The 26096-nt window shown below is 48.2% G+C and overlaps 1 protein-coding gene across 3 annotated transcripts; it reads right to left on the bottom strand.

Annotated features, from left to right (window-relative positions):
- Positions 1-1136: 1136 nt before the first annotated feature.
- On the bottom strand, positions 1137-24669 carry TACC3 (transforming acidic coiled-coil containing protein 3). 3 transcript variants are annotated; one of them, XM_026689965.2, is made up of 16 exons: positions 24525-24669; positions 21746-21908; positions 20925-21055; positions 18858-19595; positions 17852-17936; positions 17086-17257; positions 16510-16556; positions 16268-16398; positions 13776-13866; positions 12042-12212; positions 7157-7233; positions 5287-5330; positions 4145-4305; positions 2556-2662; positions 2341-2461; positions 1137-1900 (listed from the first exon to the last, which is right to left on the bottom strand). In XM_026689965.2, exons 2-16 carry the CDS (start codon positions 21905-21907, stop codon positions 1835-1837), a joined length of 2304 nt encoding a protein of 767 aa, XP_026545750.2. In that variant the 5' UTR covers position 21908; positions 24525-24669; the 3' UTR covers positions 1137-1834. The 3 variants fall into 3 exon arrangements, with proteins under 3 accessions (XP_026545750.2, XP_087823578.1, XP_087823579.1); XM_087967452.1 differs by having other exon boundaries at positions 18858-19592; XM_087967453.1 differs by having other exon boundaries at positions 12042-12218; positions 24525-24656.
- Positions 24670-26096: the final 1427 nt, after the last annotated feature.

Genomic DNA, 26096 nt, shown 5'->3' with positions numbered 1-26096 from the left:
GACTTAGATGTGGGAAACTTACCAAATTTGCAGAGGATACTAAGCTGGCAGGAATATCTAACACCTTAGAAGATAGGCTCAAGATCCAGATGGATCTCGACAGACTAGAACACCGGGCCGTATCTAACAGGATGAAATTCAGTGTAGAGAAGAGTAAAATCCTCCACTGAGGCAAGAAAAACCCAAAGGATACGTACGGACTGGGTGAAACCAGGCTCAGTAGCAGCAACTGTGAAAGGGATCTTGGAGTCTCAGTGGACAACCAGCTAAATAGGAGCCAGCCGTGTGCAGCAGCAGCCAAAAAAGCCAATGCAATCCTAAATTGCATTAACATAATCAAGGTCAAGGGAGGTACTAATGCCACTCTGTAAAGCCTTAGTAAGGCCACACCTAGAGTCCTGCATCCAGTTTTGGTCACCACACTATAAAAAAGAGGTTGAGGCTCAAGAAAGAGGGCAGAGAAGAAACAACTGGAGACTAAAACATACGAAGAACAGTTGCAGGAACTGGGCCTGGCTAGTCTAGGGAAGAGAAGGACCAGGGGAGACAGGAGAGCAGCCTTCCAATATTTGTGGGGCTGCCACAGAGAGGAGGAAGGGGTCAAGCTATTTTCCAAAGCACCTGAAGGCCAGACAAGGAATAATGGATGGAAACTGAACAAGGAGAGATTCAACCTGGAAATAAGGAGGAATTTTCGGACAGTGAGGACAATCAATCAGTGGAAGAGAAGTTGCCTTCAGAAGTTGTGGGAGCTTCATCCCTGGAGGCTTTCAAGAAGAGACTGGACTATCATTTGTCAGAAATGGTGTAGGGTCTCCCACTTGGGCGGCAGGGTGGGGTGGGGTTGGACTAGATGACCTACCCTTCACAAGATCCCTTCCAACTCTGATTATCTGCTAAGTTGTTGGTTATGACCTTCAAAGCCCTCAACAGCAGAGCTCCAGGCCACCTGATGAGCCACCGCTGGGATGAGCCTCTCCTTCTCGTGCCGGCGGAGGGACTTTGGTTCTGCTGTTCTATTAGTTTACTTCTGCTATGGCTTTTTTCATTCTTTTCATTTCTTCCTTTTTATTGCTGCAAGCTGCCTAAAGTAGCCCCATGGCGAGATAGACAAGAAAATAAATTTAACCAATAAATAATAAATGTTATTAGTTTTATTGTATGTTCTTTGCTAGGAAAAATTTGAAACAAATCAACCTCGATATCCCTAGCACATATTGACATCGTCTTAAAAAATAAGGAGTTATACATTGACTTTTCTACTTGCATTAAATGCATACTATTTATTCATTTAGTTATAAAATATACAACTCAGCAAATTTACAAATTTAATCAAACATTTTTAAAGATCAAAGAGAGAAAGAAATGGCTCAACAATTGGAGACAGAATATTTTGCAATTTCTGGATACTGATTTGTATGAAGACAACCAATGGTTAATGAACAATTTTTATTATAAGAGTCTGTGCAATATAATATCAGAAGTATTCGTTCAAATGACAGATAAGTTTTCTCTACTTCTTTCATACAAAATGAAATTAATTTTCCTTGCTGTCAGAAACATAGAAAAAAGCAATAAAGTTGAGCTCAAGAATGCAGAAAATATCCTATCAAACATTGGGCAGTTTAAAGACTGCAGACTAAAATCCAAAGCACCCCAAACTTGGCTATCCACAGCAGGCCTCTTCAACTACCTTGTAGAAACAGAAAGTGGGAATACAAAGAAAACTATTTCATCTCAAACAATATTAGTCAAACTAGAGACACTGAAGCGTAGAAATCCATTTCATAAATAATCTACCCCAGAAGAGAACAAAATGGGAGGAAGGCAGAGATCACTTTTTTTCCATCCCAGAAATCAATTCGTCACAGAATTTGGTGAGTTCCTCATTTTCTTTTATCTGTGGAAGAAGCAAAAAGGAAGCACCGTACGGTAGATGGGGCATAAATACAATTGAGAAAGTGACACTTACATTAAGGGCGTTCTCCTTCCTAGAGACATCTCTCTCTCTCTCTCTGGGTATACATGCATGTGTGGTGGTATTTACAAGAAACCAAGCGGAGTTGCACCTGCCAAATTCTACAAGGAGCTGTACGCTTGAGTTAAACTTGATTTTTTTACAGCCCACGCCTTCCCAAGGTCCAAAAGTTGGAGGGTAGCTTTTATTCCCTTATGCCTCACAGATGCATCCGACGGACTTGCAGGCTTATCAATGAAGAGTTAGCGAGAGTTGCTATGTCATGGGACAGGCGGGCCATAAATCCGCCATTACTTGTTTCCTTCTTTAATTAAAAGAGAGAGAGGGGGGGGGGGCAGGGGGCTCTTGCTGGCTGGACTGACCTTTTGCTCAAGGCTGCTCTCCAATGACTGGACCCTCATCTGTTCTTTGCGCAAGCTGGCATCGAGGGCAGCCACCTCCAACTTGGCTTTGTTTCTCACCTGGGCGATCTCTTCGTTTGCCCTGTGGGGGAAGAAAGAGGAACAGGGCCGCCCACAATTTAGCTCATGTTCCCGGGTTTTCGTTTTCTCCCCAACGCGGAAGGACCCCGACTCACTGATCTAGCTTTTCCTCCGCGTGGGCCTTCAGGGTCTGGTACCTCTGCTCTTCCTTCTTGATTCTTTCGAGGTAATCCTCCACGCATTTCTTCAGCGTCTCTTCGTTCTAGGGGACGAGATCAAGGCCTGGGGATCTCAACGGCTGGGACGATGAGCCCTCCGCCTTCCCCGTTGGTCTTCTTGAACACAAAGCCCCTGCTTGGCCATCCCAGAAAACAATCCTCTTTCTTGGAATGGGAACAGTCCAGGGGTCGCCAACCTTCTGGACCTCAGGGACCACCAAATTCACCATTTTAAAGCCCACGGACCAGAGACCCTGGGAAAATCCCCCCAAAAAAGCCTGCAGGAAAATCCTCCACCCCATTTTCCTACCGATCGATCGTTCTTTATTTGGGATCGCAGGATCCCATCTCCAGCTCCGTTCTCAGTGGGAGAGAGAGAGAGGGAAAGACTTTTGGCTCCGTGCAAGGAAAGCAGCAGAAGTCTTTCTTTCTTTCCCCCAAACTCTGCCAGAAACGAGTCTTTGCAGCACATCCCCTTGGAGCAGGAGGCCTTGCAGGGTCCCAAAGACTCATTTCTGGCAGAGTTTGGAGAGAGAAAGAAAGACTTCTGCTGCTTTCCTTGCATGCAGCCAAAAGCAGAAGAAGAAAGAAGCGGAAAGAAGCAGCCCGGGGCCAGCCGAGGCACGTGGAGCAAGTTCCCCCCCTCCACCCTTTCCTGCCTCCCCTCACTACATGTTGTTCACAATGCAAGCAACACAAGCCTTGTGTTCCCGCGCAGCCTGGATTAATTGCTTTGGGGGGGGGGAACTGCGGACCACCCACATTTTCTCACGGACCACCAGTGATCCCCCGCCCACTGGTTGGGGACCACTGGAATAGTGTACATTTGTTCTTTTGGACAAAAATGTACAAAAGACCAGTGTTGAGGTCTTCAATTCTTGCTCTGCTACCAAGCACTTAAATTTCAACATATAAAATGCCAGTTGCGGCTCCTTTCACCAGCACTGTCACCATGGCTAAACTGTTGGTTATTAGATTCTTAAACATTCTTATGTGGATATTTAAGGTAGCATTTTGCCTGTTTTTGAGGCCAAACACTTTCTTTAGGCAAAAGGGTTTTTCTCCAGCAGAGCAAACACAGATATATCTGATCAGATACAGAAACTGGAACTTAATATAAATGTTGGCTTAGCGACGTCATTTTCTTCCAACCAATTAGTGTAATCAACCAAGAGACAATACTGATTCCCTATGTACAGAAAAGCAAACACCTTTTTAAAAAAGCAGAAATAGCACCTTCCTATCAAAAATAAAAGAGCTATTAACAGCATTAAAAAGGAACTCAACAAAGTGTTTTGGGACCTATTTACAGCTTCAAAAATACAATTATCCCCAGATGATTGAAGATCGATATTTGGCACAACTGTAATTATTTATATGGTCGTTTTAGTGATGTAGGCAGCTCTCTTGCCGATCGCAACGCTCCTCATTGACGAAAAGGACACCTGGGGCTTCAATCCTCTAGAGCCAAAATGCTTCCCGTGACAAATGGAAAGTTTTCGGCTCAGGGCAGAGCATCGGCTCACCTTCTGAAATCCTTCTATGGCCTTCTTTTGCTTTGTAAACCGGTTGAAGAATTCAGAGAAGGATTTCTCCAGGGCGTTCAGGTCAGAGACCGCCTGCTGCTTTCCCTCCAAGGCCTTCTGCAGCTCCTGTTTCGCAAGCTCCTTCTGGCTCTGACAATCCGCTGCAACAAAAGAAGTCACTTCACTTGGCACAAGGACGACGTTCTAGGACAGGGAGCCCCCGACCGCCGCCTGTTGGGAACCGGGCCGCCCAAGGAGCGGGCGAGACGGCGAAGCTTTCTTGCGCCTGTGTGGGGTCTGGGCTCCGTGTGAATCCATCCCCGCCACCCTCTCTGGCCCATGGGGGAAAAAAAAGGTCTTCCACAAAACTGGTCCTTGGTGCCAGGAAGGTTGGGGGCCGCTGTTCTAGGAGATATATAGGAAGGGAGATTCCCCCAAACTAAGGCCCTGCCTAGTCAACGATTGAATGTTATTGAATTCAAGTATTAAAATCTAAACGTTGATTCCCCGTCATGCTTTCCCCCCCCAAGAGGCAACTGGACTTTCTGGCTTTTCCTTTTGAAGGCATTTCGCTTCTCACCCAAGAGGCTTCTTCAGCTCTGAAGGGATCGTGTGGGAGGGAAGGACTGATACTCCTTGCAGGCGGCTGGTCATTCGCATTATCCTTTCGGAGAGAGGACACGGATAAACCTCCCAAGTGGCCTCAGCGACTCTCCAAGAAGGATGCCAGTGACCAGCTGTCTGCAAGGAGTATCAATCCTTCCAACCCTACCATCCTGTTGAAGAAGCTGAAGAAGCTTCTTGGATGAGAAGCAAAACGTCTTCAAAGAAAAACCAGAAGGTCCAGCCGCCTCTTGGGGGAAAAAGCACCTTAAAATCTAGAGATTTGGGGCAGGGGGAATCTATCTCAGGGTCTCCCAACCTGACACCCTCCCAGGGTCACTGAGTTACGTTTCCAGCGTTCCTTAGCCCTGCAGCGTCGCAACACCTCAATCTAGCCCTCCGGTCTGTTCTCCGGCCGACTGCAGATGAGGCCGTTTCACGCGTTCAAGGCCCAGGATGCCCAAAAGCCCTGGGGGAGACTGTGGGGCGTTGCTCCTTCCTCAGAAATAGGCATTTAATAACATGCCATTTGAACCTACCCATCACTTGTAGCGTCATGTCCTCAAACTCTGCCACAATTTTTCTGAAAATAAAAGGAGGAAATTATTTTAACGTGCCGTCAGGATGTTTAATCCAACGTCGCCCTGCTGAGTAGGCCCCACTTTCTGTCGGCAGGAGCCTTTCAGGCATCGTCACTCTCTTGACGAAGGGGTTTTCCTTTCGCTTCCAGGCCCTTCTAGTGAAACTAGGCGAAGGAAACCCAGAGAAAACAGGAGACCGTCAACTCATAAAACATTCCTAGGCCTCTTTTAGTAGCTGCCATAAAAATAAAAAAAAAGGGGGGGAGAGAGAGGAAGGAAATCTGGAGGGGCAACACGCAGCAAACATTCCAACTCAACTCTTTCAAAGATTGTAACTAAACTACCAGACCTTTTGCCCGCAAATATATTGAATATATTGAACGTGAATGATGCCACCCAGCCCAGGAAGATGCTCAATTGGAGAATCTCATTTATGACACACCGGGGAGCATGACAGGGTCACAGAGGACTGGAAATGACGCAGGCCAGAGTTGGCTTCATACAGGGCAGGGCCAGCATTTCGCCTCTAATAAATCCTTTGAAGGTTTTCGAAGATTGGCTCGAGAATCAGGATTGAATTAGGGCAATGGCTGGAATCCTGACAAAAACAGGATTATTTGCCCTCTCGAAACAGAAGATTGTGCGAGACAATTTGCAAAATGAAAGCAGGAGAGGCATCTACCAGTCTCATCTGTTCGAGATGTTATCCACTGCATACTGGTGAGGAGGAGGAGGAGGAATAAACCCAGGGGTTAAAGGCACCTGGCTACAAACCAGGGGGTGGTGACTTCTAGTCCTGCCTTGGCCATCAGAGCCAGCTGGGTGACTTTGGGCCAATCACCAGGAGACGGGGAGCTCTAGTGCACCAAAGCCGGCTGCGTAACTCTGGGCCGGTCCCTCTCTCTCTCTCTCTCTCAGCCCAGCCCACCTCACAGGGATGTTGTGGTGAGGAAAAGAGGGGGGGGGTTAGGTATGTTTACCACCTTTATTTATAAAAATAAGAAAGGAGGGATATGAATACACCCACCTCTGGAAAAACAAAATGCAACGCAAAAGGCACGCGATCTAATGCAGGCGTTCCCATCTTTAGCCAATATTGGAATCTTTTTTGCTGGCATTTGTGGAAAGAAACCCCCCAATTGATAATTGCACCCCAGAACTAGACCGGAGCTCTTCCCGACACGAGGACGGAGCGAAGGCGCCTTTCATGGTGGCATGGTGTGGTTTTGCGCCCCTGCTCGAGCTCCACCCCGCCCTCGTGGACAGGGAGCCCTCGACTCATGCCAAACTTCGTTTAGCGACCGCTCGAAGTTACAACGGCAGAGAGAAAAGGTGGCTTATGACCATTTTTCACACTTGACGACTGCTGCAGCCTCCTCACGGTCACACGATCCAAATTCCGACGCTGGGCAACTGGTTCCCATTTATGACGGTCCCAGGGTCCCGTGCTCCCCTTGCGGGACCTTCTGGCAAGCCACGTCAACAGGGGGAAACACCACAGAATCATGGAATGACAAGAGTCGGAAGGGACCTCAGGGGTCATCTAGTCCCACCCCCTGCTCTACCTAGGGTCGAACTCACAACCGCCTTACTAGCAACCGCAGGGATTCGCTTGGCAAGGGAGGCCATAAAACGGGGCAAAACCCGCTCGATAAATCGCTCGCTCAAGGACAGAAATTTTGGGCTGAGTTGTGGTCGTAAGCCGAGGACGGGCTGTACTTCGAAAGCTCCGCCAAGGTGCAGCCCTGCTGCGTTTCTTTCTCCTGACTGTCACCAGACAAAAGCCCAGCCTCCCGGAGCAAATCCCACGTTCCCCACGGACACCTACTGCATCTCTTTCTTTTCGGCCTGCATTTTCTCGTACTTCTTCTTCCACTCCAAAGCCTCCGCTTCTTTCTCCTGGAGCTGAAAGAGCAAAAATCCCCCCAAGCCCTTAGCAAGAAGAGGGGGGGCCTTTCGGATTCTGGGGAGGGAACGGAGCAAACCTACCTAAGCCAGCTTTCTCATCTGGCCTCCCTAACTCTGGACCAACAGAAGCAGAGCCCTAGGACTGCAGCCTCCTTTTGGTCAGGGAAATTAGACAAAACTGCTAGGATATTGAATATATCATTCGTATGTATGTATGCGTGTGTGTGTGTGTATGTATGTGTGTATATATATATATATATATATATATATATATATATATATATATATATATATATATTCTCAAGTTTTCGCGGGTACTTACATGTATGGTATTCAGCTTTGTTCGGGTATTTTCCCACGTCATAGTACTTGTGCTTTTAAAGTTGTAGCGATGTTTCGGCAGAGTCTCCTCTGCCATCATCAGGCTTCTGTATAGCGTTTGTCTGGCACAGCGTAGGCTAGGCCCAAATTTAAAACAGAAACGGCTGTGAAAGCCTGACTCACAGATGAACACTATACAGAAGCCTGATGATGGCAGATGACTATATATATATATTTAGTCCTTTTAGAGTTGCCAACAGAAAGGGAAGGGGAGAAAGGGGTTTGCTTGGAAATCAAAAGTGCATTCCATACATGTTTTCAAGATAGTAACTGACTCTGTATGGTTTGCCAATTGCACAGGGGCAGATAGGAAAGCACTCCAGAGGGTTAATGGTCAGGATCCTGGGTTGCCCTCTCCCCTCTTTGGAAGAGCTTTAGACCTCCCGCTGCCTTAAGAAAGTTCAAAATATTCTCAAAGATCCATCTCATCCTGGGCAGCCTTTTTTTGAACTATTACCACCAGGCAGACGGTACAGGATAATAATAAAAACAAGGACGAATAGGCTGAAAAAGAGCTTCTCTCCCAGGGCAGTGACTCTATTGAATTCTACTGTCTAGTGCAATCTTCATGCAATATCAGGGGTTTTCCATTCAATTGTATAGAATGTGAAGGAGGCATGTTTGTGTTTATTTTCATGGTCGTGAGGTGCACTGAAGATGGTATTTAACTTCATTGTACGAGGTGCAATGACAATAAAGGAAACTAAACTAGGTAACTGAAGTTTCTACGGTGCAAAATTCTAACTGGAGAGCATGCTTGATGGCTCTGGGCTATGGATGTTTCCCATTGGAGAATGTGAATTATGATACACCCAGGGGGTGAGGTGGGGTAAACCAGGGTCAAGGGTGACAATGAATTCTGTGTCTCAGAGTCAGCCACACCCAGGCAGTGCCGGACATGTGAACTCCCAATAAATCCTTTGGAAGTTTGGCTCGAGACTCAGAATTCAAATGGGGGGGGGAACTGCCAGAATCCTGACACCTTGAGCATACAAATGAGGGGACGAAATGTCAGCCGTGGAATTGGGTGGCTTTGCAGAACGAGCAAAGGGAAGACGTCTCTTTTGTCTTTTTGGGTTGCCAGAAGAGCTCAGAATTTACAGCAGTAATGCCTTACAGGCAGAGTGGCTGGCATTGAACTGGTACGGAGCCAGGAGGGGCCAAGTCATTTCCCCCCAAGGGGTCCCACATGTGAAACCGGGAGGGTTGTGGAGGGCCCAATCAATAGGGAGGCTGCTGCGGTGGCCCCCGCCACGGACCCGATGGGGGCAGCCAAAGGGTGGATATGGCCCCGGGGGGGGGGTGGAATGCCCAGGTCTGGTCTAAAGCAGGGGGTCTCCAAACATGGCTACTTTAAGACTTGTGGATTGCAACTTCCAGAATAACCCAGCCGCCTGGGGACTTCTGGGAGTTGAAGTCTACAAGTCTTCCAGCTGGGGGTGTGATGACCCAAAGGGGCGTGGCACCAAGGCAACCCAGTCAAATAAGCAAGAAGTGTCCCTTTAGTACAGGGGTGGGCAAACATTTTGGCTCGGGGCCGCATTGACTTTTAAAATTTGACAGACAGGCCGGGTCAGCACAAGATTTTTTGGGAATCGCCCCCTTTCCCCCTCTTCCTCCTTCCTCCCCTCGGAGGCCCCCTGTGTCAGGAGTTGCTACACGCGCGCGCTCCGCGCCTCCAGTCCCGCTGCTCTCGGGAAGGGAAAGGCAAAAAGGAAGAGCCGCGGCGGTGCTTTGCAACGGGAGCAGCGGCACTGGAGGCTCAGGCTCAGCGGCTCCTGGTTTTGCCTTTTCCTTCCCAAGGCAACGCAGGACTGGAGCCGCACGGAGCTGCGCCGGCGGTAGCAACTCCTCACAGCCCCAGCCAGACACCTGAGCGGAGCCCGGGCGAAACTGCCTGTTGCTGCTGCTGGAGCACCGCCGGTCGCTCCTCCAAGCAGCCCGCCCGCCCGCCAGGCTTCCCCTCTGCCGCGCGCTCAGGGCCAGGCGCGAGCGCCCGTGAGTTAAAAGGAAGCCAAAGTTGCTGGGAAGTTGCTCGGGTGCTGGGAGCAGGCTTTTAAAGTGCCGCCCGAGCAAAGTTTAAGCAGCCCACCAGCCCACCGGGCGGAACCCTTCCTGGTCCTCGGCGGGAAGACGCTCCAGCCTGCAAACTTTGCCTTTGCAAAGCCCTGAAGCCCCGGAAACCCGAGCAACTTCCCAGAAACTTTCAGCTTCCATTTAACTCACGGCGCGCGCCTGGTGGAGAGGAAGCCCGGAACCTCCTCCAAGCAGACTGCACGCCCACCCGCCGGCTTCCTTCCGTCGCGCTGCGGGGCCAGGCGCGAGCGACCGCGAGTTAAAAGGAAGCCGAAAGTTGCTGGGAAGTTGCTCGGTGCTGGGAGCAGGCTTTTAAAGTGCCGCCCGAGCAAAGTTTAAGCCTGGAAGCCCCGGAAATCCGAGCAACTTCCCAGCAACTGGGCTTCGTTTTAACCCTCGCGGGCGCTCGCGCCGCCCTGAGCCGCACGGCATAGGGGAAGCCCGGAGCGCCGCTGGGTCGCTCCTCCAAGCAGCCCGCCTGCCCGCCTGCCCGCTGGCTTCCTCCGCCGCACGGCTCGGGCCAGGCGCGAGCGCCCAGGCATGATATTCTTCCGATTAAAATCGAATTCGATTTGTTTGGGAATCGCCCTCCTTTCCCCCCACCCTTCTTCTCCTCCTTCCCTCCTCCTCGGAGGCCCCGAGTCAGGAGTTGCTGGCGCGGCTCCAGTCGCGTTAGCCTCAGGAAGGAAAGGCAAAGGAAGAGCCGCGGCGGTGCTTTGCAACGGCAGCAGCGGCTCCTGGTTTTGCCTTTCCCTTCCCGAGGAAACGCGGGACTGGAGCCGCGTGAGCTGCGCCGGCGGTAGCAACTCCTGACAGCCCCAGCCGGATACCTGAGCGGAGCCCAGGCGGTGCGAGCGGAGGCCGCTGAGTGGCAGGAAAGGGAGCTGGGCCAGCCACAGACCAGCCTCCGTGCAACATGCCGCCGCCCGGCCCCGGCGAGGGAAAGCAGCGGGCATTCCCCGGGCGCGCAGAGGGGGTCTCTTTGGCCGGCCCCTATTTTTTTCAGAGCGGAATATCATGCCTAGCGCCCGCGAGTTAAAACGAAGCGGAAAGTTGCTGGGAAGTTGCTCGGGTGCTGGGAGCAGGCTTTTAAAGTGCCGCCCGAGCAGGACCGCCGAGCCGGGAAACGGGGCACCAAGGCAGGGCAAGGCTCCACCAGCAGCGCCTAGCTTTAGGTGGCTCCAAGCAGCCCGCCCGCCCGCCTGGGTGGAACCTTTCCCGCTCCTCGGCGGGAAGACGCTCCAGCCTGCAAGCTTTGCCTTTGCAAAGTTTAAGCCTGGAAGCCCCGGAAAAAAAGGGGATCGGCGGGACTCACCTTCGACAGGTCGCACTCGAAGGTGATTTCGAACTCCCAGCCGAGGCCTTTGCAAATTTCTTTTCTTTCCTACCCCTAGATCGCTCCGCACTGTTTTGCAGCTTTGGGGGCCACGCGGCACAGGGCAATACGCCACGCCCAGCGTTTTTTTTCAGGGGCGGGCCGGATTGGACAGACCAATGGCAGTGATTTTTTTCAGGGGCGGGCCGCATTGGACAGACCAACGGGCCGGATGTGGCCCCCGGGCCGTAGTTTGCCCACCCCTGCTTTAGTACCTCCAACTTTGCCCCCTAATGTCCAGGTTACCTTCAGCTGGAGAAAAAAAACTCTCTCAGGAACAGCCTTTAAGTGGAGGAAATTCAGTCCGAAAACAAAGTACATACAGACTGTAACTAAAAATCCACATAAAAACCACGCTGTGGTCATTAACTTGACAGGGCAGGAGAAGGAGTTGAAGACGTGAAAGGTCAGCAAAACACACACAGTTGGGAAGACGCCAGGAACCCAGATAAGCTTTGACAATAACAGATAATTCACAGTTTGCTCCCAACAACTTGCTGTACACAACCTCCCTTTTTAAACACCGTGTTCCCAGCTGCAGCTAATGAAGGAAGTCAGGGCCCTTTCCTCCCCCGTAAGCCAGGCAACCCACATTGCTCCCTTCTCCGTTCCTCCCTGCGTGCCCTAGGATGAAGAGGGGGTGGGCCTGGGTCTTCCTCTGACTTTCCTCTCCCTTGTTCTCCCTCCGCTCAGCCGGAGTTTTGCCCTTCCCCAGTTTCCTCCACAGCCAATGGAGCCACACTCCCATTCCGTCAGCTGCTCAGCCTCCCCCTCCGAATCAGATTCCAACAGGGGCATGACAGGGGATTCTGGGAATTGGAAGTCCACACGTCTTAAAGTAGCCAAGTTCGGAGACCCCTGGTCTAAAGGATGGCTTCATCCAATGAATGGTATTTACGTAAGAAAATGGAAGTATTAATTTCTGGCAGGATGGGCATGGAGGGAGGCTCAAAACGAAGAGTGACGTTCTCACCTTGGCAGTAAGGTCTTGGACAGCAGCATCCCTCTCCAGCTTCACCTGCTCCAAAGCTTCCTCCAGGTCCTTCTCACGGGATTTCAGCCCACATGCAGCAGCATCCAGAGGCCAAGCGCAGGAGAACAGTGGCTCCTCGTGACCCGCTGGGACGCCCGCAGGTGCCTTTGCCTGTGGCTGGAAACAGAACGCACGCCTCAGGCATGGAAACATCTCGACTATGACTCGAGAAAGGCTTATTTACTCAGTGGCATACAGAGTGTCCTTAATGTACAGCCGTTCGTTTTGTGACCGAAGTTACAATGGCAACATATGAAGTGACTTAGGATTGTTCTCCACACTTATGACCGTCGTACCATCCCCAGGGTCACGTGATGAGAATTCAGAGGCTTGGCAACTGACACGTACTTAGGATTGTTGCAGCACCCCCTGGGGGTCCCATGAGCCCTTTCTGACGAGCGAAGTCTGTGGGGAAGGCAGATTCCCTTAACAACCAAGTTACTAACTTAACAGCTGCAGTGGGATGCACTTAACAACGGTGACAAGAAAGGTCGTAAAACGGGGCAAAACTCACTTAACAAATGCCTTGCTTAGCAACAGAAATTTTGGAGTCGTAAGTCAAGGACTACCAACAGCAACCCTAATTCCTTACATCTATATATGTGTGGTGGTTCGCTGGCAGCCGGTGCAGATGGCGGCGGAATCGGACAGTGGGGAAGAACGGGCACCAGTCCAGGAGTCTGGACGAGGGTCTTGCATCTGATGCAGAGATGCGGCCAGGACCATCTGGGGGTGGCTGGAGCCTCCGGAGTCTGGCAACAGCGAGGCAGAGGACCCAGGGGAGCCTGTTCCCAGTGCACGCATGCGCAGAGCTGCCAGAAGGCGAGAGCAGCTGAGACAAAAGGGGCGACTCGGGAGTAAGGCTAGGAGGTGATGGCCCCTCTCATAAGGGATAAAAGTCAGGCCAAGATGATGAAACCTTTGCAGGAAGCAAAGTAGTTCGATCGGTTCCAAGTGCTCCTTGAAGCTCTGTGTACTTTGGTTGGTTGTTTTCTTGTACCTCAGTTGGTTTCTTTCCTAGTTCATTGGAGACTTCTGTTTTTGGCAGCACTTCACAGAACTGAAAGGTGGGTGCTTATCTTGGGGAACTGAGTTTAATTCTGGCTGGGAATGGAAGCAATTCCCAGCGTTGCGATAAAATACAGTAGGTTTTGCTATTAAAACAAGTTTGTGATTAATTAGTTTACAAAGCCTGGGTCAGAACAATATGTGGCATCAGTGGTTTATTTGACCAAATAGCCTTGAGAAGATTCTGGTGTCTTCTGTGGCATGAAATGGGAAGCACGCAGGCCCAAACTTCCCCCGTCAGCGATGCCTTGCTGTTTTAAATCTGGCAATGCCCCAAAGGTGCTTTTTTCAAGAGGCAGCTGGACTTTCTAGTTTTTCTTTTTGAAGATATTTCGCTTCTCATCCAAGAAGTTTCTTTAGCTCTGGGTGGATGTTGAAGGATGGAAGGAATTACAAAGAGCTGAAGAAGCTTCTTGGATGAGAGGCGAAACGTTTTAAAAAGGAAAACCAGAAAGTCCAGTTGCCTCTTGAAAAAAGCCCCTTTGGGACAACCAATGACCTGATAGATGACGGAGAATCTCCCTAGACAAGCCTGGCAATGGGTTGGCTTCCATTGTACAAACATTAAACGGAACAAACCACCAAAAATATTTGGGTGGCACTTACCAGATCTGGGATAATGGGAAAGTCAAGGTCCACCAGTTTTCCTTCCTGTTCCGGCGCTTTGACTTCAGTGGAGGCAGGTTTTGTGGTAGTTCTGCTTAGAAAGAAACAAGGGCAGAAATGCCCTATATCAGGTGTATTTTTTTTTCCTTACCTGTTACAATAATAGCACCTGCCGGACTTCAACCTGGCTCAGAATTTCAATAAATTTCAAAGCAATTTCAGAATTTCAAAGTAAACCAAGCCGGGAGAACCTAAGGTCACAACTTCTGACAACTGCGACTTCCATCAACTTCTCTCCTTAAGAGCCGTGGTGGTGCAGTGGTTAGAGTGCAGTACTGCAGGCTCCTTCTGGTGACTGCCGGCTGCCTGCAATTTGTCAGTTCGAATCCCACCAGGCTCCAGGTTGACTCAGCCTTCCCTCCTTCCCAGGTGGGTAAAACGAGGACCCAGATGGTTGGGGGCAAGAGGCTGACTCTGTAAACCGCTTAGAGAGGGCTGGAAAGAACTATGAAGCGATATATAAGTGTAAGGGCTATTGTTATTCCTTCCTTCCTTCCTTAAGGTCGACTCAGCCTTCCACCCTTCCAAGGTGGGTAAAATGAGGACCCAGATGGTTGGGGGCAAGAGGCCGACTCTGTAAAGCACTTAGAGAGGGATGCAAAGCACTGTGAAGCAGTATAGAAGTCTAAGGACTATTGCTATTGCTAAAAAACCTTCAGTTCTATGGGCTGAAAAGTGGAGCACGGGTGTGCACGAGGCAGAGAAAATGATGGTATCCTGACCTTAAACCGTAATGTAGCCTGGAGTATCTTTTATGATGGTCATACATTGGGCACCCACACGATTGATCCAATGTTATGGTCTTTTTGACAGCGGTCATTAAATGAGTCAACGTACAGCAATGGGTGTATTCCTTGGGGGAGTGTGTGTGCTGAGTTGTTCCTAATTTTCCCCTATTCTCTCCCTAGCACGCCTTCCTCCAGCTGGCAGTGCTATAATGCTCAGAGGAGGAAGCCAGCCAAGCCAGAGGGGCTTTAGCCCTTCCGCTTACCCTCCTCGTTGGGGTCGCTGAGCCTGGCCCCCAATTTCCTAGGATGGCAGCTGAGGAGCCCTTACAGGGGGCTCAGTAGACCAACCCTCGGGCTGAAGGTCAGAGGGCGGCAGCTGAAGCCCCCATTTAATTCCCGTGCCAACTAAAACAGGGGTCCCCAACCGCCGTCCGCGGACTGCTACCAGTCCGCGGAACAAGTCTTACCGGGCCGCTGGTTGCTGGGCGCTGCCATCTTTTTGGTAAAAAGTGCTTCCGGTGAGCTTTTCCGGTAGAAAGCTCATCGGAAGCACTTTTTCATCAAAAGATGGCGGCGCCACGCTCCGGTGAGCTTTTCCGGATAGAAAGCCATTTCTACCCAAAAAGCTCACCGGGCGCTGGCGCCATCTTTTTGACGAAAAGTGCTTCCGGTGAGGTCACCGGAAGCACTTTTTCGTCAAAAGATGGCGGCGCCCAGTTGATGCCGGTACCGGGCCGCGGCGCCCAGCTGATGCCGGTACCGGGCCGCGGCGTCAAAAAGGTTGGGGATCACTGAACTAAAAGATACTTCTTTGGTCTTTTTAGTTGCAAGCAGAAAGGGAGGGGAGGAAAGCAGTACATTCCTTAAATGCTTCAGATAATCACTTGGGCAACCGAAGCTTCTGGCGCGCAAGATTATTACCGGACAGCATGATTGATGACTCTTGGCTATGGATGTGTCTCACTGGAGAATATACATCCAGGGGGTGGGGGAAGACCAGGGTCAAGGGGAACATGAATGATGGGTAAGAGGCGGCTGCAACCGGGAATCGCTGACATGGCCATTCCGAAGAAATCCCTCTTTTCCACTCTTGAGAGATGTGGCTAGAGACTCGTGATTTGAATGGGAGTGGATTGTCGGAGTCCTGACATCCTGGAGAAGGTTGTTCCAAGTATTGTTTTTGGACGCCGTGTTCTCTAGATGCCCAGGGAATCCTCGGCTTACAACAGTTCATTTAATGACCATTCAAAGTTAGAACGGCACTGAAAAAAGGCGACTTACGACCATTGCAGCATCTGCAGGGGTCACGTGATCAAAATCCAGACGCTTGGCAACTGACTCATACTTATGACGGTCGCAGTGTCTAGGGATCACGCAACTCCCTTTTGCCACCTTCTGAGAAGCAAAGTCAACAGGGAAGCCGGAATTCACTTAGAAACTGTGTGGCTAACTTAATAACTGCAGTACGGGAGCAAGAACGGTGGTAAAATGGGACAAAGCTCACTTAATATTGCACTTAACAACATGAACTTGGGGCTCAACTGTGGGTCATAACTCAAGGACCAGCTATGCCTTACAGGAGTCCGTGCTTCCAGATTTTAAATCAGAGAAAGGCAACGTTGAAATGGAAACACTGCAATTTAACGAGGCCTCTAAACGAGCTTCTCAATGTCCCACTTAAATAGAAGAGAGGCGACCCCCTACCCGTTTTGCGGCAATGGAGCCACCGGAAAAGCCCCCGGGTCAGGATCAGGGCCTTTCCTCCTGGGGCTGCCTCTGAGCAGAGGGTCAAACTTCAGGTAGAGCGACTGCTTTCTCAAGACAGATTCCTTCAGCTGGAAGAAACAGACACGGGTGAAGTCGAGACAGGCGGCCACTTTGCACCTTTCATTTTATTCCACTGTGGTGCGCTCGTGCGTCGTCCTTGAACGAGTCCTCTTACTCACCGAGGCCATTCCAAATTGCTCTAGGTAGTCTAATTGGGCTCCGAGAACTAGGAGGGGAAACAGAGGAGACCACAGAATAAATTGCTGCTTTTGGAGACGAAGAAAGGCAAACCTTTCCTGCACTGGCCAGCCGGCCGGCCTTCCTCCCTCCCTCCCATTGGTCCCGTCGTCCATTTCACTGTTTGCTACGACCAAAAGAGAAACTACTTGCCAACCAAAGCTTCCAATCAAGAGACGATTCCGAAATCCTTACTAACAAATGTGGATTAAGAGCTTGTCCCTGGGCCCGGATGGGAGCAGGGGCTTTCTCCCCTCGCCTTCATGGAAACGGCCCTTTCGGCCTGGTGAAAGAAACAGCCCCGGGTTCTCCTGGCCGCTGGTTTCCCTTCTCGAATTTTGAAACAAGCTTTTGGGTTATTAGCCTGGTTGCTACCGTCTGCAAAGCTTTCTGTGTAAATAATGTCCCAAACTTCTTCAGAAACACAACAAGCAAAAACAAACAGGGACGTGTGACTATTGACTCAGCTTTTGCTCGCGGGAACCTTCCAATGTTGACTTAGAGAGGCTCCCACCTACCTTCCGTGGGTGATCTGAATTCTTCACTTTCTGTGAAGAGCTGGCTACTCTCACTCTCTGGTTCGGTCCTTCTGCCAAGGGCCCTGGGCACCCGGTCGCCTGCAGGCAGCTGCCCATTCAGAGCCACGTTTCCTCGGTCCGAGGCCTCAGGTGAGATGCTCTTTGGCTTCCCCTAAGCAAACAATATTTGGGGTAGGTGGGGGGGGGGGGAAGGAACATGTTCAGCAGGCAGAGCAGCTACTTCCAATCGCACCCAAGGCCAAACTTCTCCCTTCTCTTCGTTCTGCTGAGCGTTGCTGTAACAGCAGAATGGCGGGTGATATTCCCACTGCAGGCAGATTTTTCCCACCAGGAGCCTTGCCAATCCCACAGACCAGCCCCCTACTTCCTGTGAGACCAGCGGGAGAAGCAGGAGCTCAAGCACCACTTTACTGCGGAGAAGGTGTGTCAAAGAACCCAACGCTCAGCCTCGGAATAAATTGAATCGACAGTTTTACTGGGAACCCAGGGAGGACCAGGCATTGCAGAACTCTAGGGCAGGGGTCCCCAAACTTGGCCACTTGAAGACTGGTGGACTTCAACTCCCAGAATTCTCCAGCCAGCTCTGCTGGGAGCTGAAGTCCACCAGTCTTCAAGTGGCCAAGTTTGGGGACCCCTGCCCTAGAGAGAGTGGTCTTCTCTGCCGAGCCCTCAGAAGCACAGCCATTTCCTCTCCCCCTGCAAGGCCCCCGTGGCCTAAACACAACTATGGATTTTGGGGCGATACCTTGGTTTCTTCTGAAGGTTCAAGTCCGGTATCGTTTTCAGCCACGGTCTTGCTGTTCGCCAAAATCCAATCTTTAAACACTTTCCTATGCGACACAAAAGGTTGATATTAGAACATCTGACAGGAACCATGTTTGAGATTTCATTGTATTCGATTTCTGCAGCTGCTTAACCCAACCAAGTGACTTCGGCGTGGCTCGCAAATCTGTTGTGCTAATAAAGTCATCTGCAATTCAACATATTTGTTTTTTCTCCTGCTTTCTCTGCATCATGCCACTATGTAAGGTTTAGGGGTGGAATTTGCTTTTTTCAAATATCTGGCGGTGTAAATGATTAGCAGGCCCCCAAGTGTTCAAGGCTCAGAACCATGGTTTCAAGTACTCTGAGCCCAGAAGAAACCATAAGGTTTCTTCTTTTCATTTCATTCAAATAAGTCCTCTGACCATTTTCCCCCCAAAAAATTAGATAGCAGGCAACACAATGAAGGTACTATCAATTGATCTACTTTTGTGATGTTGAAAATCTACACGCGAGAGCAGAGATTTAATTGTTTCCCATGGTAAAACACACAAAACATAGTCTCATTTGTATTTGATCAGAGTCCAAACTAATCAAAATGTTCCAATAGGTTATAACTTTCCATGGAGAGATGTTTGTTTTCCAGCTCAAAAGAAAACATTGTTTTGCAATCCTGATAAAACCTGTTTATGGGCAAAATCTATGCATAATGAAGTTAAACAAAACTTTGGACTGGCTAAACTAACTGGATATTGAGCAAAAAATTTAAAAATCAGATAATTTTTACAAGCCAGAACAATAGACTAGAAATCAGGAGTCCCCAAACTTGTCAACTTTAAGACTTGTGGACTTCAACTCCACAAGTCTTAAAAGTAGACAAGTTTGGAGACCCCTGGACTAGATGCACACCTCTTCATTTGCGCCCAAAGGTAAATTTCTGGCCTTGGCTTCACCAACACACGCTATACTTCAAGGCTAAGAACACTCACAGGCTGCTGGGCATTAATTCCATCGTCTCAAAGGTTTCTGGTGCTTTCAGCTCCTGTGTTGGCGGGGTGCCTGCTTCATCTTTTGGGCCATCCGATTTCTCTAAACCAGGTGCAGGACATTCTTGCATGGCCGGGATGTTGGGCGCACACCCAACAGTCTCCGGGTCAGAATCAAAGCTCATGCAGTCAGGGAGTTGGGGAGCCCAGTCCTCTTTTGTTTCAGGGCTGGCCTCCTTTTCAAAGACCTTTATTTCGCCAGGGTTTAAATTTTCGAAGCTCCCCAATTTCTGCAAGGGAGGATTTTGGAAGTGCAACACCGCTGAGGGCTCTGGCTTGCAATGTCTGCTAGAAACAAGGTTTAGGTCCCGGTCGCCACTGAGGATTTGCTCTGAGGCGTCGTCACCTTCATGCAGCAAGGAGTCCAGGGAGGAGAAGAGATTCCTGGCTGGGCAGCCCTCACCTTCAGACGGAGGATTTTCAGAAACGCTTTGAGGCAAGGGAAGCGAACCACTAGAAAGGGAAAACGCATCTTGATCTTCATCTCCAGGAAAATCTTCCAAAAGGGAGACTTTCTGGCCGTTAGGGAAATTCAGGAGGTTGCCTGAGCTCTGAAATGGCTCCACATGGTGGAGGACGGAGGAGAGGAAGCTCAGATCAGGAATCAGGACAGAATCTCCTCCTGTTGGCACCTTCTCTTTTTCCGGAGGAACCTCGGTGGTCACTGTTGGTTGACTCCTGCTGAAAAGATACACAGCGTTCATTCTACTTAAGCTTTATTTAGACTGCAGGGTCTCCAACCTTGGCAACTTTAAGACTTGTGGACTTCAACTCCCAGAGTTCCTCATGGGGTCCATTCTTTATGGACCAGGACATACCAGGTTACCCACTTCTGAGAGTTTGTTGTGAAGTGGAATATTTGTGTTTCTTTGGATGCTTTGATTTTACTCCTAGAGCTGATCTGATCTGAACTCAATGGAAATAATTTGGAAATAAATATGGAATGAAACATCTGCAAAGAAACCACCAACCTCACAGAACAGGGCCCTCCAACCGTGGCCACTTTTTAAGATCTGCGGACTTCAGCTCCCATAATTCCCCAGGCAGCATGCTGGCTGGGGAATTCTGAAGCTGAGGTCCACAAATCTTAAAATGGCCAAGATAGGAGACCCCAGAGCGCAATGACCTTACAGATATACACCCAATAGATAGGTAGCGCATTGAATAATGACGCTCCCGTTTCTGAATCGGATGCATTGATGCAGTTTTCAAGACAAGATCATAATATCCCCCACCCCACCCCTCCCGAAAAGCAGTTTTTAAATTTCTATATTAAAAATGTGAAGATTGGTGGAATGTCAAGATTAAGAACTGTTTCTCTGGAAGACTAAAAAGTACCATTTTTTTCTTCGGGTCTTTATATTAGGTGTGATTCTGGCGACTACATGGAGAAACCTATGAAAACGGCCGATGCAAGTCATACAGGTGGCTTTATACCCAAGACAGGCGGTAACTCCAATTTCCCCACTATTAGTCCAGGCCTAAACTAATTTCTATAGAAAAGAGTATTCGGTCTAGTAAAGGAAAAACGAACAGCTCAAAACAGAATACAAGCCATCCTTGCATAACCTGTTCCTAGAGTCAACTCGTGAAAGATCTTAAAAGAATCCTGACACATGTGGCAAAACAAAAAGGTCTTCACGCCAACACAACAAGTTGTTGAGGGTCTTCAGGCAGCCCATTAGAGGGTAGGCAAGAAAACACCAACATGTTTGACCGCAGAGGTTCCAAGCTAAGGCAACTATCCTTCCTTTCCAGACCGAAGGGCCATGAACAGCCACCGTACTTAAATATGCTTTTAAACAACTAAGTCCTTTTAGCACAAGTCCCTAGATCTCTGCCTAGGCTTCCAAGGGATAAAAGTGCCAATTTCTACAGGGAAGGAACACTTCCTTGCTTCCAAGGGTAAAGGCTGCAAGGGGATGGCCTGCTTTTTGAAAAACAGACACTCTTGCCACTTTTTGGGTCTAAAAATATGTCCGAACGCATATTAGAGAAGTGATGACTCACACTGCAGTGCATGTAGGCAAGAGAAGATTGTCCGTAATCTCCGCTACAAGGGAATTTTCAACCTTTTTCTTTCTATCTGGACTCAAGATCCTGCGAGTTTGAGGATCCCGCTGTGGTGTTTGGAAAGTTACCTGCAAAGTGGGGGGAAAAAAACCTTGTTCAAAACAGCATGGAAAAAACTTGTAACTGCAATTTTTTTTTACATATTTAAAAGGATGTTAATATTCAGCTATTCTATTGCTAACAGAGATGCTCAAACCAGGAGGCCAAAAATAGTTTAAAGTTCCAGCAATAAAAAAAAATCCAGAAAACTTAAAAAAAATATCAGAGTTAAAGTAAAAACTAAGCAACAAATATTTATTTGTATCCCTGTGTCTTCTACAGAGCGATGGACTAACACACCAGTTAGTCTAATGGCTAAGGCACTAGGCTAGAAAGCTGGAGTCCATGAGTTCAAATCCCACTTTAGGCACGAAAGCCAGCTGAGTGATTTTGGGCCACTTATTCTCTCTCTCTCAGCCTATCCCACCTCACAGGGTTGTTGTGGAGAAAATAAGAGAAAGATGTGCTGGATATGTTCACTGCATTGGGTTATTTGTAAAAACATTAAAAGTGGGGTAAAACTATGAGATACTATCCAAGCCCACTTGGGCCTAAACGCATCTCTTTTGCAACCCCTCAGCTAATAGCTTCTTCTAAAGTGGCACTCAGCCGAATCTTCTAGGATGCGGTTGCGCTGTCTCCCAGCTACCAAACTGAAGATGCCCTTTTTTCCCTACAGCTTCTGGCATAAGTTGGCTCTGCTAGACATCAACACATACCTTCATAGGCTTCACTATTCCTCTGGGTGGCACATTTTCTTTCTGCGATAGCCGAAGGATAGAAGTCTTGCCTGTGGTCTCTGCAGACGTCAAAAGCATCGCACAGTTTCCGGCCACTATGTCCTCACCGGCATTTTCTCCATTTAAAGCCTGTAGGCTCATCCTAAAAGGCAAAGGATGTGTTGGAAGAAATATCCTTCTGGATTCAGGTCCAAGTGGGGAAAGGAAGGCACTGGATTCATGGAGGCTGTTTGGAAAGGTGGTTTAATGGTGGGCAGGACCACCTGGCTTGGCACTCCAAAGAAGGAAAAGGGCTGAGATGCCGAAAGTGAGCTTGTATTCTGATTGGGGCCATGCAGGGGTAACTTTGTAGGCTGTCTTTTGAGTCCCAGGCTGGGTTGAGTCTTGCCGGATGATGATGATACAATGAAATGGCTTTGGGCAATTCCTATTATGGCTCTACCTGGAGTAGATCGTTGTTATGTAGAATAGACTGGCACAGGCCTTACTGGCCCATTAACAAAGGTGTTGGGGGGTGGGTGGGCTGAGTTTCTGCCTCTCTGAGTTTCTACTTCTCTTTTAGGGGAAATATTCTGCCTTTTTAGTATATCCTAAAATATTTCATTTCTCTAGGAGAGGGGCGGGTTCTAACGTCCAACACATGTAAAGCAGATTATCTGCGAATTTTGCTTCAAGATAGCAGATGGATTCCAGACCCCCCAAATTCGTAATTCAGCCTGTCCAGGATAGTAGCATCATCGGAATGCAAAAACCTCTGGAGAGAGCTTCCTCATTTCTTTACATTGATTCCCCCGCTGGCAGCAGCTTTGAAACCAGACTCAAGAGCAGGCATGAAAAACCTGCATCCCCCCCTTCAGATTTGCAAAAACGGCAGCATTAATAAGCTTTCCCCGTCAGGACAGAGCATTTCTCTTAAAACTTCTTTAAAACACAGAACTGAAGACAGCAAATTCTAGTTTGAGCCAGACTCTTTTCTAAGGGCATTTTCCTGGAGAAGAATACATTCCGTGGTCAGGAGGAAGAAAATTATTGGCAACAATACTCCCCTTTTACGACTCTGTAAGTCCCTGAACTCAAGGTAACAATAATTTTCACAATTATACATTTAGCCCTGATGATGTTACCTAGTTTGGACAATGAAAACACCTGCAAGAAAACAACCAAGCTCAGAGAGCAGGAAGGACCCCTATATTACAAGCTTATAAATATATATATTATGAGTATTTTGATATTTATAAATAATTTGCAATATTTTTGTCGGGCAGGAGGTGGCCATTTTTTTAAAGAGCTGCAAACATTCATTGCTGCTGTACAAGCGGCCCTCAACCTACAACCACAACTGAGCCCCAAATGTATGTTGCTGAGTGAGACTTTTTAGTTTATTTTATTGTCATTGCACTTCATGCACATCATGACCATGAAAATAAAAACACACATCCTTCACCCTTCAACCATTGAATTGGAAACCCTGGACACCACACCAACACTGCACTATATAGCAGAATTCAAAATTCAAAATTTGTGAAATGTGTTTTGCCCCATTTTTATGACTTTCCTTGCCACCGTTGTTAAGTGAATCCCTGCAGTCATTAAATTAGTAACATGGTTAAGAAAATCTGGCTTCCTCCAGAAGCTTGTCAGAAGGTCACAAAAGGGGATTCCGTCATAAATGTGAAACATAAATCTGCGTATAAATCACATAATGGTGGGGCAGGCTGCAACGGTTAAGTGTGAAAAACGGTCGTAAGTCCCCCTTTTTTCAGAGCCCTCGTAACTTTGAATGGTTGCTAAATGAGCAGTTGTAAGTCGAGGATTACCTGTGCTTATAAACCATTTGCACCATTTTCTCCGGCAGGAGCTGCAAAGCCTCCACTCTTGCTGAATTAGAACCCAGAGACTGGAATGGAGCCCATGCGGTGCTTAGCATGAATGTGGGCTGTCGCCAGGCTCTGTGTGGGTGTCTGTGTAGGGTTACTATTTTATTATTTTTCTTTTTATTATTATTTTTATCTCTTTTATATGGTGGTGTTTCTATGTCTTTGTAAGCTGCCTTGAGTTGCCATGTGCGAGTACGGAAGGTGGCAATATCATTTTTATATTTCTGGTAATATATACACGTACATATACATACATACCCTGGGGTGGGAGGGATTGGGATTTTGCAGTAACCTTCCCCTGCCACACCCACCAAGCCTACACATGTGTGTGTGTGTGTGTGTGTGTGTGTGTATAATACATATGTAATATATAGGTGTATTGTATATACACACACCTATTATATACATTTTCACATATATATGTATATATATACACTATATATGTATGTATATGTGTGTGTGTGTATGTATGTATGTATGTATATATATATATATATATATATATATATATATATATATATATATATATATATATATATATATATATATATATATATATATATATATATATATAGTGTGTGTGTGTGTATACGTGTATGTGTATATATATGTATAAATATACATACACACACGTATATACATACACGCATATATTATTATACAGTATATAAAAATAAAAATAATAAACTAAATTAGGTAGTCCCAGTCTGTTCGCACCAGGAGGATCCCCACGGCTCTTCCCAAGGGGGAACCCCGCTTGTCAGGCAGCCTCGGGGCCGGGGCGACGGACGGGGGGGGGGCAGAGACCCGGGGTGGGGGGGGTGGCGGGGTCCAGGGCCGCCTCCCCGCAAGCCCCGCTCCCGCCGTTCCCACGATCTCACCTGAGGAAGCGGGCTCGCGGCCCCTCCGCGCTCAGCTGGGGACACGGGGGAAAGACAAAACACCACCAACGTGGGAATGGCCCGGAGACGCGTGTCAGACCGGTTCCCTCTCCGCCTCCTCCACCCTCACAACGCCAGCTCCCGGTTCAAATTTAAACGTCGCCGCTTCTCCGCCAATGGCGAGCCTGGAATGACTGACGTCACGCGTGACGCGAGCCGCATGCGCCGATCGACGTTCTCGAAAAAAAACCCCACCTCCCTCGGAGGAGGGAGGAGCTTGCCAAGGAGGCGTGGCCCGCAGTTGGACGCGGAAGGCCGGAAGCGGCGAGCGGTTTGATGTTTATCCTTTGTGCGTTTTGCACGCATGCGCATGGTCCTGTTCACAGATTAGAACGCTGGTTTATTAATTCGTTTTTATTATTTTATAAATCGTAAGCGTCCCAAACATTTAAATGAATGAATAAATAAATGCAAGCAGGCAAATTAATGCAGGGCGCTTTTTAAAGCTTGAACAAAATTTTCTCTGCAGTTATTACTACTATGATCAAGTTCTAGAACTGTAAATATTGAAATAATTGCAAAAAAAATAATATTGAAAAATGAGGAACGATGCCTGGGATATTCAGGAATGAATAATCTTTCATATTATATGACAGTAGTTCATATTACGAAGCTCTAGTACAGAGGCCTCCAAACTTGGCAACTTTAAGACTTGTATGCTGGCTGGAGAATTCTGGGAGTTGAAGTCCACAAGTTTTAAAGTTGCCACGTTTGGGGAAACCTGCTCTAGTCATAAGCTATGTCACATCATGGCACAATAACACACTAAAGGGAGGGCTCCTTGATGCTCTCTGAGCTTGTTTGTTTTCTTGCAGACATTTCATGACCCAACTAGGTAACCTCATCAGTGCTAGTAGGAGTGCCTTTTCCTGTCAGTTTATATTCTAGTGTCTTGTTAGCCTCTGCTATCTTAGGGTTCTTTGGTTGGGCTGTTTACTGATGACTCTTTGGCAGTTTCTACATCGGGGTGTGGTTAGAGGTTCAGAGGTGGCATTCAGCAGGTTCTGACCAGTTCTGAGAACTGGTAGCGAAATTTTGAGTAGTTGAACCTGCAAAATCCCACCTCTGACTGGAGATTTTTCAGTCCCCTTGTCCTGCCACACCCACAGAACAGGTAGTAAAAATTTTTTGAATCCCACCACTGATTGGGGTGTTGCTTACTTGATTGTTGGTCTGATGTTAACCTTGGAGTTTAACAGATGCTGATTTGGTTGCTGATTGCTGGTAGAGAGGTACTGGAGTCTTTATTCTCTTTTTGGTTGGTTGATTGTCTTTTTTGCATAGTCTAAATTCCCTGGTGTTTTTGGACTTGGCCTGGTTTAGGATTGTGTCACATTTTCCCAATTGAAACTAGACTTCAATCTGACTATAGGTTGTGAAATCAACGAATTTTCATCATGCCTTCTTCTGACTGCCAGATGGTATTCATGGATGCCTTCTGCCAGTCTTCTGCCTCTTTGTCCTACACAGTGGTTGCTGCATTCCGTTACACTGTATGTTGTAGATCAGTGG

Source organism: Notechis scutatus, chromosome 5 (genome assembly GCF_049901735.1).
Source record: "Notechis scutatus isolate UNSWTSFEM ecotype Mainland chromosome 5, rNotScu1.2, whole genome shotgun sequence".
NCBI classification, from domain to species: domain Eukaryota; kingdom Metazoa; phylum Chordata; class Lepidosauria; order Squamata; family Elapidae; genus Notechis; species Notechis scutatus.
This window is presented reverse-complemented; position numbering and strand designations above follow the sequence as displayed.